General features: G+C 38.6%; 1 protein-coding gene across 1 annotated transcript; it reads right to left on the minus strand.

The window, feature by feature from the left end:
- Positions 1 to 2,753: 2,753 nt before the first annotated feature.
- Positions 2,754 to 14,718, minus strand: ankrd49 (ankyrin repeat domain 49). Its single transcript, XM_022206836.2, has 3 exons — positions 14,460 to 14,718; positions 11,544 to 11,762; positions 2,754 to 3,715 (listed from the first exon to the last, which is right to left on the minus strand). Exons 2-3 carry the CDS (start codon positions 11,757 to 11,759, stop codon positions 3,239 to 3,241), a joined length of 693 nt encoding a protein of 230 aa, XP_022062528.1. The 5' UTR covers positions 11,760 to 11,762; positions 14,460 to 14,718; the 3' UTR covers positions 2,754 to 3,238.
- Positions 14,719 to 15,194: the final 476 nt, after the last annotated feature.

Genomic DNA, 15,194 nt, shown 5'->3' on the forward strand with positions numbered 1-15,194 from the left:
TCAGATATCTTCTGCAGGGTAAGCAGAACCTACTTGAGGCTCACTGGGGATTATAACCTTGGTTCATTCGACAAAACATTTGACAAAAAGAGGCCAACTCCACTTGCTTTCAAAAAAAATGTTTATCTTTAAGAATGGCACACAAACTTTGTGCTGTTCATCTGAGGACATGGCCAACTTTCTTAAAAGAAAACAAGTCTTGATTTTATGTCTGTGTTTGTATGGAGGAAAAATGTTGGATCTGCCATGTACCAAGCCTGTAAAAAGTTCAATAAAAACTTGAATTACAAACAAAAAGAAAAGCTCACATACTGAGCAGTCAATGATACTAAATACATAAAATAAAGAAGTTGGGCAGGTTCTTGCTCATGTGGTTGATGAGGGTGGTTTTCCCTCCATTGGTTACGCCGCCGCCGATGCTGATGATGTACTTCATGTTCTTGGATTGGTCAAAGCTCGGAAAAAGGGTCAAAAACATCAACAAAAACCGGGCCAGGAGCGATCAGACGTGGAAGAAAGCTGAAAAAGAGAAGGTTGCAGCAGGAAACGTCAACTACTCGAGTCCTCCATGGCACTTGAGTTTAGTGAGTAAGGTAAGAGCAGAAAGGGAGCTGCCCACTCAGACGCGACTCTTCCACCCAGAGAGGACCTCTTTCTGCTGTCGCTGCTACACATACTGCCCTAGTTGAGGTTTTAGGTGGAATATTCCTTTTAACCAGCCCCTCAGGTCTCTTTGAGGATTTTGGATGCAATACTCGGTTAAACCAACATTTTAGGTGTATGTCCAGGGATTTTTGATCGAATGTTCCTTTAAGGTGGATGTGTGAGGACCTTGTAGGTGGAATACTTCCTGAAACCAACCTTTTAGGTCAACATTCAAAGATTTAAGGTGCAATATTCCTTTAAACCAACCTAAATTTCAGGATTTGATCATTATCAAGTGAGAAACCTCAATCCAGACTCCTCATAATGACGTTTGAGATTTATGCTGTTGTTATTTGTTTAGTCCAGACTAAATGACAGAAGTCCACAACTGTAATTTTATTTCAGGACTCGGTTATTAAATGTTATTAAACAATCCATGTGACTCTAAAAACTCAACAGCTTTGCAAACTCTAAGATGAAAACTCAGAGATTTCAGGCATCAGAAGGTGGTTTTCAACTTTCTGCTTGAACTTTAAACTAAATTTCCTTCACTAACCCAGCCCTCTGGACTTCCACTAAGCTGTGTTCCTATTGGCTATCCAGGTGGCTGATTGTTGTTATCAGGAACACCTGAGCAGCTCAGTGTCTTCCTGCTTTATGTCTGCAGTCAAACATTTCCTCTGCTTCTCTTCACTGAACCGGGTTTGGCTCTGTTGCTTTAGTTTGTTCTTTAGGCGTTGACTTGCAGCTTCCAGCAGTAAAATCATCTTTAATGTGTCGCTTGGTGAGTTTTAGGGCTTTGTACTGGATAGTTGTCTTGGTAAATGTGGTTCTTTAGCCACAGTTAGCACATGGTGCTGATGTGTACAGTCATTAGTGGATTTGGTGCAGCTGAGTTGTCTTTATCTTGGCTGCAGTGAGTGTTTAGAGGTTTTTGGTCTGACACATTCTGTGTTCTTGTTTGTGAACCAACATTGGTTGTCCAGAAGGTAAGAGTTCCTGTCCTGATTCTCTGTTTAAAGAGGTTCTCTGGTAGGCTGCAGGAGACTTTAGCGTTTGGGTTATGCTAGTTTGGTGTGGTTTAGTGAGGTTTTCTGTAACAGTTCTACAAAGCAACCTGCAGCAGAAGAGACTTAGAGTTTTTAGGAAGTTCTGGAGACCAGACTTTAGAGCAGCAGAAACATTTGTCAGCAGTTTAAGCAGGAGAAGGTGAGCTTCAAAGTAGAAATGAGAAGGAAACCTTCTTGACCCGTGTGGTGAGGTCCTGTACCAAGAGTTTGAGCAGATTGTAAAGAGTCTGTAGTTCTTTAGTCTGAAAGCACCAGAAGAGTCGACGCATTAAAGGAGAAAACAGGAGATACTGTTGGTTCTTCTGTCGCTCTGCAGTTTCCAGTTTCCTTGGACTGAATATCAAGTTTCTATTTTAAATGATTTACCGTGTGAGCCTAAGAAGACTTCAAACTCCCTCCATCCCCTGGGCACAACACATTTTATTATGTTAAATCCTTTTTTGAAATGTTTTTGAATTTTAATCATAGTTTTAGCTTAGTTTTTCTCTTTGCTTGTTTAGTTTTGTCATCTGTGTGAAATGTGCTAAACAAATAAAGTTGAATTGATAAACTGAATAACTCATGATTGTGACAACAGAAGTATTTTTGTTGTGATTTAAGGGTTTGTTTCATTTTTAAGGTTGGGGTTAAAATCTTGACAGAAAAAAAGATTAAAGAAATAAACTACGTTAAAAAAACAATGAAATCAAAGGAAAAAACATTTAATGCAACAAAAATTTTAAAAAGAAAATTAAACATGAAATATAATTAAATTATATTAAACAGACAAAATATTTAATTAGAAAATTAAACAGACCTGTCCAGGGTGTCCACTGCCTTTGCCTGAGGATTTAGTGGTGTGTAGATATTAGATGGATGGAATAATGCCTTCACAACTGGTACTCATTAACATACTATGTACAACTTCTTTGCAGTACTTGAAACAAATTGCAATTTCAGCTTAGAAAGAGACTAGCTGGAGCTGACAGTCAACTGTGAAACAGCAGAAAGCAGCACCTGTAAACTGAATTTTAAAAAAAAAACACTAACCTTGCAATGAACTGTTGAGAAGCTATGCATTTATTGTGATGATTCAGTAGGAGTCGTGCAGACGGCTTTAGACACCAAAACACAATAGAATCAATCTGTCTGAGCCAACCTATTCACATTCCTCTGCAACAAAGTCTGTTTCTCAGACAAATTCAAGCAATGAACTGCAGCTAATGCATGCTTAAGTTGTTGTATTTTATGTACAATATGTTCAAATAAACTTTTACCCAATTAAGTTCTGAAGTGAATACTTGATTAGTGAATTGATCTAATAATTGCTGATTAAAACATCTTATATTTAATTTATGTAATATTTTTTTTTGGTCTTGTTTGGATGGCTGATGTCTCCTTGGGATGTTATTTATTTTTTAACTTTTAGGGACAAAATGAGTAATAGATTATTAGAGAAAATAAGTAGATTAATCAAGTATAAATGATGCCCTACTATAAAAGCTTCAGTGTTTAAATGTGAGGATTTGTGTGGATCACTGTGTTTATGACACTGGCACCACATTGACACAGTCTTCTGCCATCTCAAACAGGAAGTGATGAGGACCACTGCGTCGGGCCACATCGCTCGCCGTTTCTCCGCTGCTGCTGCGAAGCCCCGACTTCAGGTGTCTCTGAGAGAGGAGGAGCTCTAAGGTTTGTGCCGAGTCTGTTTTTGAGCAGCTCGTGTAGGAAGCGGCCAGGTGTAGAGGCGTGAGCCCGCCGTTCGTCTGGGCGTTCAGCTCGGCTCCACGCTGCAGGAGGAAACTGGCCACAGCGACGCGGCTCCAGCGGCAAGCGCTGTGAAGAGGCGTCCAGCCGTCGATGGTACGAGGGTTAACCTCAGAGCCGCTGGAAAGTAGAGCAGAGACCACTTCAACATGGCCGCCATATGCTGCGCGGTGCAGTGGAGTGTAACCGTCCTCATCACAGCAGTGCACCAGACATGGATCTGTGGTTAATAAACCGTGGACTGTTGAAAGCTGAAAGAAAACCACAGGAATTCTGAAGGTCAGAAAATGACAAACTCACATTTTCATTTGGTATGCTACTACAGTTAAAAAGAGACCTAGGGGTAACTCGGAAGGCTCCACTAGCATTATAAATGAATCCATCAGTGAGGTTTTATTTATATAGCACTTTTCCTGCAAACAAAAATGGAACACAAAGTGCTTTACAGTTCATAAAACATGCAATGAAACAGTACAAACAACCCCACCACCACAGTCAAGCTATCAATAAAGACTCAAACATGTGACATCTCTGTTTAACACATGCAATGAGGAACCACCAGATGAGATCAAATAGGGTAAAATATGTGAGATAAATAACTAAAATGAAATATCCATGTTAAAATACACATACATACACACATGCAGATGTACATGTTTCCCATGAAAACACATTTTAATTCATGTGCTAACATAACTGCACAAGGGTTTTCTAATCATCAATTAGCCTTTCAACACCATTAGCAAACACAATGTAGCATTAGAACACAGGAGTGATGGTTGCTGGAAATGTTCCTCTGTACCTCTATGGAGATATTCCATTAAAAATCAGCCGTTTCCAGCTAGAATAATCATTTACCACATTAACAATGTCTAGACTGTGTTTCTGACTTATTTAATGTTATCTTCATTGAAAAAACTGCTTTTCTTTCAAAAATCAGGACATTTCCAACCCCAGATTTTGAACAGTAGTGTGTATATGCGCAAATAAACGGAATAAAAACTTATCAAAATGAAGGAATAAACAGTGCATTAAATAGATCAAAATATATAAATATGCAAATAAATAGAGTAGTCAATAAATAAAATGTGTTCTAATAGTAAAATGAATCTAAAAAATAATTCATACACATTCATAAAAATTACAGTATTTGATAAAAACAAAAAGAAAACACCAAAAATAATTTACGATAAAAGGAGATAGAGCTCTCACAGTGCCAGTTAAACTTGAAGGACCAAATTCACTCAGAAAAATAAAGCTGAATGTACGGTCTCTGCTCTTTGCACAAAAAACAGTCCTTGTGTAGCTCTATAACTGCAGTTAGAATGATTTCAAATTATACTGCTGGAAACGTACCAAAGAGGAAAACAAAAAGGTAGTGTCTACAGATACGGACCCGTACCCGTAGCCTGTGGGCTACGGATACGGCACTTTCCAATTTGCCAGACAGATACGGACCCATACGCGAGTCAAGAAGCTGCTAACCACTGCAAACTGTTGAAAGGTAAGCAAAACTTCAGTGTACCGCCGGCGGTACACCTACTAATTTGCATAGGAATTTCAAGAATGTCCGATGGCTGCAAACGCGATTATACAAACACTATACGCCGATGGAAAGCTTAGATTCTCATGAATCCGCCGGTATAAACCACTTTCAGATGCGATTACCACAGCGGGTGAGAAAAACACATTTGTCCGACAAAAACGAATATCCATCCATCCGTTCTCTATACACGGCTTCAACGCACACGGCGCAACTCACATTTCCGGGTTCATTATTACACACAGATGAAAATATTCCACAAAAAACGGCCATAATCCAACCTTTTACATCCAGACGACACAAGCCAGTAAACTATTTTGTCCAAAACATGTCCTGAAGTCGGTATATAATCCACGAATCGGTCATTTTCAAGGAAATGCACCTCGCGATGCACGTCCAATATTCCCTTTATTTTTCGTCATTTTTTAAAATTTAAAAATAGAATATTAGAAATTTTTTGTACTGAAAATGGCTGGAATTGACTGCAGCTTAAAGGGTTACGGTTAGGGTTAGTGTTAGGGTCAGGTTTAGGGTCCGTACCTGTAGTACCGATGGTACGGGTCCGTACCGCTAGCGTCTACCGGGAGTCACGTGACCAGATCTCGTGTATCTGATTGGCAAATGGCAAGTGCCGTATCCGTAGTCCACAGGCTACGGGTACGGGTCCGTACCTCTAGCAACAACCAAACAAAAAAGAAACAAGCAATGTACAAAACTAGAAGACAGCAGTGGGTCTTACATTAATATTATTCTATAATAATCCCAAAACACATACTGACTCAGTATTAGAGCAGAAACATCCACACAGGCATCCCAGACTATTGTAGCACTCAATGATGGTCAGGCTGAGTTCTTCACCAGAAATGTGACAGAGAATACGTTTGTATTATAATTTCACACTTAATGAACTCATTCATTGCCTCACAGTATGCAAAGTCATGATATTTTCATTGGCCTCCGTAATGACAGCATTCATTTACTGTCCAACTCAATGCCAGTCACAGTGACTTCTGGCTTATTCTGGACTAAGATAAGGCTGACATTTATTTCCCTTTAACAGCATTGTACCTTCTTGGTGCCTCTATGGTGCAGAAAAACAGCTTCCATTAAAGTTTGAGATGCTTAATATGAATGAAAAAAAAAGAGGACAAAGTAAGGTTTGCTAGGTGGGCTTGCTATTGTAAAGCAACAAGTGTTCACAGATTATGCCTTCTGTTTTTAGTAGAAAGGAGGAATCTATAGCAAATTTAAATCTTTCAGCACAGCACAGAAAAACCATCAAATCTATCCAAACGTCAGCTGAAAGAACACGAGACGATGACTAACGTTACATCAGTTTTGTTCCACTGAAACTCTTCAATGCGTGCGTTTGTTTTTTTTATTACAAATTTCAAAGAAAGCACAAATGTAAAAAGATAACACAGTTTTTATCAAGGCTACTGTAGAAAAACCACAGTTTTCAATCACAACTCACATTCTTAGCACTAATTAGCATTCATGTCGGCTACAATACTTAAACAGATGAAGCAATTAATCACAATAATTGCAATTCCAATTTTCAGTTCATAGTCCAACGATTCTCTGAATCAAGCCTCTCTAATGTTTGAATTTTGTGTTTGAGCTCTTTCATATAAATGCACCTGGCTTTTTAATTGAACCAAAAGCCAGAACAAAAACATATGCTGGGCATTTTGCTATTACAGTCCACATCTCTGGAACAGGCTTCCAGAAAGCAGCAGCGTGTGTTGATATTTTTAAGACCTACCTTTTCAGCCAGGCTTTGATTGATTTGATTGATCTATTTATTACTCTTCTTAGAATTCATTTGGTATCATTTCTTATTATGTTTTTATAATTGGAAGCCCTTTGCGTTGCTTTTAGTTTGAATGAAATGTGCTATATAAATAAGGTCTGATTGATTGATATCTTTTGTGCTGTTGGTCAAACAAAAATGAAACATTTAAACACATTTGATACATAACTGCACTACAAACTGCAAAGTAACACTCTTACACATTGTGCACACACATGCATTATGTGCTGCATGCTAAACGTGTGTGATGGGTCATGCATAAATATTCACGGAAATAATTGGAGTAACCTGGTTGATTTCAGTTAAGTACTTGACAAACAGCTGCCAGTACACTAAAAGACAGAAGGCCTAATTGCTGTAATTATTTAGGCAGCTTCAGTGATCAACAATTATCTTCTTTTGACTTCAGCTTCCCAGTCTGTCAAATAAATGTGCTCTCTCCAGTCCTCCTCTACTGACATGGCAACATTGGAGTAAAAACAAGTTGAAAAAGTCTTGGATGAGGCCTCATTATGTTTTCATGTATTCCCTGTGTGTGTTTGAGCATGTTTCCTCCCAAACTCAAAAAATAAATAAATGCCAGCTTGTTATTTGACCCTGGGGGATGCTCGCTTGCTTATTTAAAACCATTTAAAAGCATTTTAACAAACAGATTTGTCGCAGTAATGGACATGTATGCAAATTCAGCCTCAACAAATATCCAGCCAGTGAGAGGTGCTGCAGTTTCAACTGAATATTTTAAGGATAGAAAGAGAGAACGGACAAAGCCAGTCACAGGTGTGGTTTGGGAGCAGGAGAGACGTCTGTTAAAAATGACTATTAAAGTGACAGCTAAAGGTAAAACTGAATTAGATGTCCTACTATGCATGTTGCAGAGAAAATCGCATGCACTACTTCCAGTTTTGGAAAAGTCAGGCTCTGAAAGTCATGACTGCAGCTTGTTCATTTCAGTACTTTGCAGGTAAAATATCTGCAACACTGAAAACACCCTGAACTTATTTCTTGATCTGATCATTACTGATGTAAACAAGAAAAGCACTCAGAGAGCGCAGTACTCCGTCATGGCTGCTCATTCCCTCATATGGCATTCCTTGGCAGAATAATAATAATATGGCTGCACTGTATTTAGGCAGAGTTTATGTAAGGCTCATTTATGTTTGCACGGCACTGAAGAAGTTTGGCATAATTTGTGAAATAAAGGCCATTTATACAGGGGTGTTAACAATAAGCTCAGCTTTTGCAGTGTTAGTTGGATATAAAATGTAACTGCACATCTCTAACTGAGAACTATTGATCCACTATCAGTCATACCTACATGGAGATTCACCACAGAGAAGAAATAGTACCTAAGTGGACAAATGTAAATAATGATATTACCAACACAAGATATTCATAGACTGCTTGTCCAAAAAAAAAAAAAAAAAAAAAGTCACATTTGGATTTAGCAAATATGTAAGAAACTTCCATTGGATAATTACTGCAGTGATGAATATGGTTCACGTTAAAACAACGTTAACACAACGTTAACACAACTAAACACCAGCACCAAACTAGCACTTGGTCCTTCTTGGTGGAAAAGTGGTATCAGAGATAGGATATGTACCATTAGTGGTTCCATCGTCTGTTAATGTGACGGCAAATGTCACTTTCCCATTAACGTTCATCATTGGTACATTCAGACATACCATCTCAAGTTTCAGAGAGTCACAATATGCACACAATTTTCATCATTAACATGACATTAGAAAATACATCAAGTGATGTAGAATGCATAGTAATCCAATAACAAAAACAGGCTAAATCTAAACTAAAAGCAACCGATCAAAGACTCTGAATAATAACAGCCTAGTTTATTTATGATTCCTTAAACACTGAAAACTCTGTCCATGTGCGATAAGAACCAAACTACTACTTTACCAACAGTGAAAGGACAGTGGCATTTGCTGTTAGATCCTGATCAATCCTGTCTCCATGTCTGCACTATTTTATAATTGTAGCTAAATAATGAAGTTACTGCTGTTGCTCCATGAGTAAATGTTCAAAGCTCTCTTGTTTTGGAGATGCTCATATTCCCATCCTACTGCTGCCTGTAGCTGCAGGTTTTGAATAAGCTCAGAGTAAACACTCCTAAAAACAGCTGGAAGCAACAAACTAAACTCTAACAGAATGGAGTGTAAGTGTGGATATGAATGAATGTTGTGTAATCTGTAGGGGATATGGCAGGTTTACACCCAGATATCTGGTGAGTGGGACAAGCTGAATATCTGCAATATTTCTCCATTATCACAGAATCCTCAAGAAAGCAGAGGTTATAAATATGTAAACATTGTGTAAACTTGGCAGGAGCATGAGACCTGACATGGCTGTTAATGGAGTTTAGTATTGCAGATGTGCTGTACTTCACTGTAAGTGCTCAGAGGCTGTTAAATATATATTATATATATATATTTAACATATTATTATATATCTATAATAAAATATATTTCTCATAACCATATGTAAGGAACCACAAACACCACGGCACATTACAACATGGAAGCCAGCGGACTCTTTCTCAGGTACAGCCCCGTTTCATACCAGCATCAGTAAATAATTTAAAATGATACCGGGGGGTATTCCACGAAGCTGGCTTAGGTCTAAGCCTGGCTTATTTCGGTCAGCTTCGCTAACTTTAGTGAGAGTTTTGTTCCACCAACAAGGCTTAGGGCTAGCCTGGCTTGGTAACCATGGTAACTCAGCCAGAGCGACAAGCCTGGTCCGGGGCAGGCTAACAGTCAAGCTTACTTTAGCTCCATGTCAGAGAAGGTTCTGACGAGCTTCAGAAAGACGCCTGTGAACCGCATGTTACACATTAAATTCATCTTGATCTGTAATCAATGATGTTCTTGTTTGGTGACACACACTGAGACCTTTTTTAAATTTTCTTATTTAAATAACGCCGGAATAACCATGAATCAAACTATATCATATTACACTACACATTTTGTCACTGTGCAACTGTGGATCAGTGGTTAAAGCGTAGTTAAGTAGATTAAATGTGGTTTTACTTTTCATTGCGCCGTGGGTTCGAATCCACCAGCAGTAAATACTTGGAAATATCTGATTTTCTTTCTTCTTTCACCCTCAAAGTGCAGTCAACATGTAACAGGAATAGGCACAGATTGTCTTAAAATAAGCAGGACACAACAGCCACAGTTTTCCATAAAGAATACCTTCCTTTTACCAGCGGTCCAATCTGATCATGATGACAATCCAAAGGTGATGCCAAATGATGAGATAACTATTTTGTGTACAAGCTCATTTGTGTCTTCTCCCTTATTTAAATGTAGGGCACAGTAGCACTATCATCTCTAATAAAAATGACATCTCCTCTATAGGCCTACATGTTTTTTTTCTGCTTTTTCATTCAAAGTTTGAGTGTTTGATGAAACATCTCCACATGAAGTCACCCCTTTTTTCCAAAGTATTCCTGCTTTGGTTTTAGGTGTTACCTGCTGCTTTATTCATCTATGGTGGATATATATTTGTCAAATCAAGAACATGAATTAGGCCTACCAGAGTGAAAAGTGAAAACCACCATCACATTACACACATAAAAAAATGTCTTCAATGGGTTTTGAAAAGCTTTATTTCATCAAGATTGATCTCCTCTGGGCCACAGTAGTGTGACAAACTTCAGGGTGAGGGGAAAAAAAGTTATCAACCACTGCAGTTGTGGGTTATCCCTAATCAGTGTCAAAAACTTGCCCTCTGAAAATTAAATTTTCAGACGTGTGCATGTGTACGCTCAGACTAAGTGCTTCATTAAAAAGAAAATAAACACTTACGCATTTAAACGGTCGGCAATGCTTTGCCAGGCAGCGTCTCGAGCTTTATTTATCGCAACCGTGTTGCCTTTTCTTGTGATAATCTCCCTGTAGTCCTCGTACAACTCCGTGAGAAGTTTCTGCTCTGCCGAAGAGAAATTCTCCGCTCCGTTTTTAGACATAATGTCATCATTTCGATGATCGACACGTCTGGGCTTTTTATCTCCCCCGGACGCGCGCTCAGCCTGGCTTGAATAAGCGTCTCTGAAAAACAGCTGAGCCTCGTTTGTGGAACTACTTGCAGCTGAGATTAAAGTTGCCGCTTGTTCAAGCCACGCTTACCGGCGTAAGCCCAGCCTGTTTTAGCCAGCTTCGTGGAATACCCCCCTGGCCTATGTTTGACCAGTCTGTTGAAATAGAACACAACTCTACAGCCCCACCCGGAAAGTGACCCAATACACAAAACAAAATGGATGAAAATGAAGTGAGAACTTCTAACATGACTTTCTCACACATTAAAAACAATTTGTCAGCTCTACAATACATGACACAGCTTTCACAGTGTCATGATTTAAATTGCAGTATATTAAAAACAAAACTGGAAGAGGGCTGCTGGGTAGCAGCATTTCTCATCTTACTTTTCTGCATTCATTAACATTAACTTACAGCTATGTTTCATAAAAAAAAATGACCCGAGCATATACATGTACAGAGAAAACCACACACACACACACATAGCAGGAGAGATAATGGTGTTGATAAAGAGACTGGAGAGATAAGACTACTTAAAAATAATGGCCTGAATGCATTGACCTTGTAGCAACTATCTCAAGCACTGGCATAATTTAAGCCCTTCTTACTTGTAGTGAAAGAAAACAAGCAAAGTTATGTTTGAGCGTGGCGCCAGAGGCACTTACGCGATTGTTTTCTGCTGCCCACAGCATGAGCTCCTTGGGTTTATCTTTGAGAGCTTCCTCCTTTCCCAGATACCACTCCTCACTGTGGTCCTCCTCCTCCTCCACCTCTTCCTCCTCATCCTTGCTTCCAGTCCACAGGCTGCTGACCCCTCGGGGGATCAGGTGTCCGTGAGTGTTAAGAAGTTCAAGTTGGTTGAAATCTTCTGGAAACTCCATCACCTACAGACACAGAAAGACAATGACAAATTACTCACATGAACCAAGCTAAGTGAGGGAGAGACGGAGGACAGAGTAATAAAAAAATATAGCGCTAATTAATCACAGCTAAACATTTCAGAGGTATGTCTGTAATTAATAGATACTTGAGATGCCCATTGATTGGATTTGACACAACCTCAACCCAGTGTGCTGATAAATAATCTCCATCTAGCATCTTGAGAAAAACAGCACATCTCAGGCAGACTGAGTGCTACTTATACTGACCCTGAAAAGAAGAACTGCTTCAAGGTGTCCTTTTTCCTATTCAGTTATCTCTTAAAAGGATTAGGGTCAGCCCAAGAGTCATTTAATAGCTGGTGTTTATCTTTTAAAACTGCCATCCCTACAGTGTTGTTGCTGCATGTTGAATTTTACAAATGCCTGTAATCAATGGAGATGCCCAAAAGCTGGCCCATGGCTATAAGTGTCTGAGGCCATAAGTGTACAGACACAGTCCAACCACTGGGCTTGAGCTGCCTTGATGCAGATTGTATATTTTCACTGTTCATCCATCAGTATTAAAGAACTGAGGATGCACAGGTGGTGCATATTTATTGTCTGCAGTTATTTGTTTCTGAAATTTGACAATCAGAAAGAAAAACATACTGTTTTCAGCTTTTTTTTCTGTTCTGCCAGTACATCTGTTCAAACTGTACAGAAACCTGATGCTGCGCTGGCGCTGGTAAAATCTCTCATCAATTTCCTGTCACCTTGACAAGTGAAAATATTAGCTGCTTTGTTCTGACCAGATCTCAGGAGAATGTGATGTGTTGTGCGCATGTGTTGCCACCAGTTCTTTCCTTGCATTAACCTATAATGATTTTGTACAGCTGGAATAAGTGGTACATTAATTCCAGCTTCTACAGTGTAAACATTTTCTGTTTTTTCACATCAGTCCAACACTGAATATTTTAGCATTTTAGCCTGTTGGTTGGACAAAACCAACACACTTAATGATGGCGTCGGGAGACTAGTATGGACAGTTTTCATAATGTTCTGAGGTTAAATAGTCACGCTTATCAGAAAATGATTATCTGGTAATGCACAATGATCATTAATGAAAATAATGTTAGCTGCAGTCCTACAATTTTGCTGTGACTGTTTACATTTTACTTTTATTTTGCAGGACGGGAATAAACAATTGTTTTGTTGATTCTTAAGCGTAAACCAAAAAACTGAAGTACAAAGGAAATGAAAATTTACTGTCATGTGTGACAGAAAACCTTTACAATGCTCAAGTCTAAGAAATGGAGCGGCAAATATTAGGGTTGCTTAAGAATCCTTAAAGGGCTACTCCTGTGAAAGTGACGGTTTCTATTGTTGACATCTTTGTATGCTAGAAGAGATTTAATTAACGAGCAGTTAAATCATGGCTGAGCATTTCAACCTTGAAACTTAGAGGAAGCAACAGTGCAGAGTTGCATACAAGCCATTTTAAGACAGGAAGCGGTTATTATTATCATGGAGGAAAGTTGTAAAATTCTGCCTGATGAGGGTACTGAGGTCAGTGGAGTGTACTGTAAGCCCAACGCTCCCAAATCTCCAAGACATCTACACACAGCAGGGTCAGTGCAAAGAGGATCATGGGAGACCTTCACCACCCCAGCATCAGAGTATTTGATATGCTATGTTCTGCCTTTGCGACATCAAGGCCAGCACAGAGCAACTCAGGAAGAGCTTCTCCCCTCATACTGTCAGGACTGTAAATGCTGACCCCAGGTCTAAATCCAGTTCATAGCACCTCATCTCAAACAGCAACAAAACACTGGCTCAATGTAAATATGTATATAACATACAGATCTATGAACACACACAGCTGCAACTCTTGTCCATCTGCCCTATCTCATAAGACCTGATGATTTATGATTACGTTTTTAAGGAGTGTTTCCATCATGTCTTCTTGTCATTGCAAACACAGAGATGAGCTTATAGGGATTAATGCTGTAAGACCAAAATAAAGAAGAAGAAAAAAAAGAGCAACAATAAAATAAAACAATATCACACAAATCTAGAATAGGCAAAAAATAAAAATAAAAATAATAACTATATATACATATATAGAAACCCAAATGTAGAAAAAATTACCAAATAAAGAAATAAAATAAAATTTTTTAAAAAATCAAGGGAAATGATTTTTTTCCTTATTTTAGATAAAAAAAATTACTAAAAATATTTATATATAATAGCAAACTATAGTCAAAAAATAAAACTGAGGCATTTTTGCAACGGTGGGTTTTACAGTTAAATCAGTGACAAACAGTTTTCTCTCATTCTACTGAGTGGCTAATCATTGATCATTGTTGTTTACACAGGTAATTGTTTTTCAGTGGCATGACAAGGCAGCCGTTTATCTAAATGACTTCTCCTCTAAAACCTCCTAAAGTCTCCGAATTGACAATAAAATTGCATCAACGAGTCTCTAAAGAGCTTCAACACAAACTGATGACATCAAACTTAAAGCTTCGATTTGCCACAGTACGAAAGCTGAGCATGAATTCTACCTAGCTGTGTCGCTAATAAACTGGCAGCTGAGTATCAAGAGCCAGTTAAAACAGACATGTATGCCAAATGTTAAGTAGTACGACACTACTATTCTCACAGAGCAGTTCATTTAATTGCAGTTTGGGTCGAACTTAAAACCCTGATGAAGCCACTTACCTGTTTCACTGTCGGACGTGTGTGTGTTTAACAGTTAGCGCTGACGGCTAGCGGAGCTGTTGATATTTCAGCGACATTCCTCGAGTGAAAAATGCAACTAAGACAGCAGATTTAACGCCTAAAATTGTTCAATATAATATCATGTCACCGTCACAAAACAAACTGACCGGCTGTAGTGAAGAAATACGGGATGTGTAGTTGTTTACCGGGTTAGCTTCAGGGAGCCACGCTGGTAAAAGACGTCATTACCCATAAACACCCGCGACTTCTTCTTCTGCTATAGAGTTTTTCGTAGTCAAAACGCTGGTTCTTCCAACGTCTGACACTATCGGTCTGTGTTTTGTTGTTTTTCTTTTTACGTTGAAATCAGATTTTTTTTTAGGAACATGCAGTTTGCACATTAAGCATCTGGTGATGTTTTTGTGTTATAGGCTTTCGAATTTAGGATTTATGCAGTTTTAGTTTGGAGTTACTGAGAAGTGTTCTTATTTTTGAAAGAAAAGCATTTTTTTTTGTCAATGAAGATAACATTAAATTAATCAGAAACAGAGTCTAGACATGAAATTGCCTGAATGACCCCAAACATTTAAACAGTAGCGTGTGTCTATATATTTTTTAATGAGACAGATTTATTAATTCAACATCATCTATTGTAGCTCACAGATAACAACTCTATTTCCATCTAACAAGATAGTCTAATTTATGCCAGCTTTGCGCTAAAGTAAAAACACTGCT

Source organism: Acanthochromis polyacanthus, chromosome 3 (assembly GCF_021347895.1).
Source record: "Acanthochromis polyacanthus isolate Apoly-LR-REF ecotype Palm Island chromosome 3, KAUST_Apoly_ChrSc, whole genome shotgun sequence".
NCBI lineage: Eukaryota > Metazoa > Chordata > Actinopteri > Pomacentridae > Acanthochromis > Acanthochromis polyacanthus.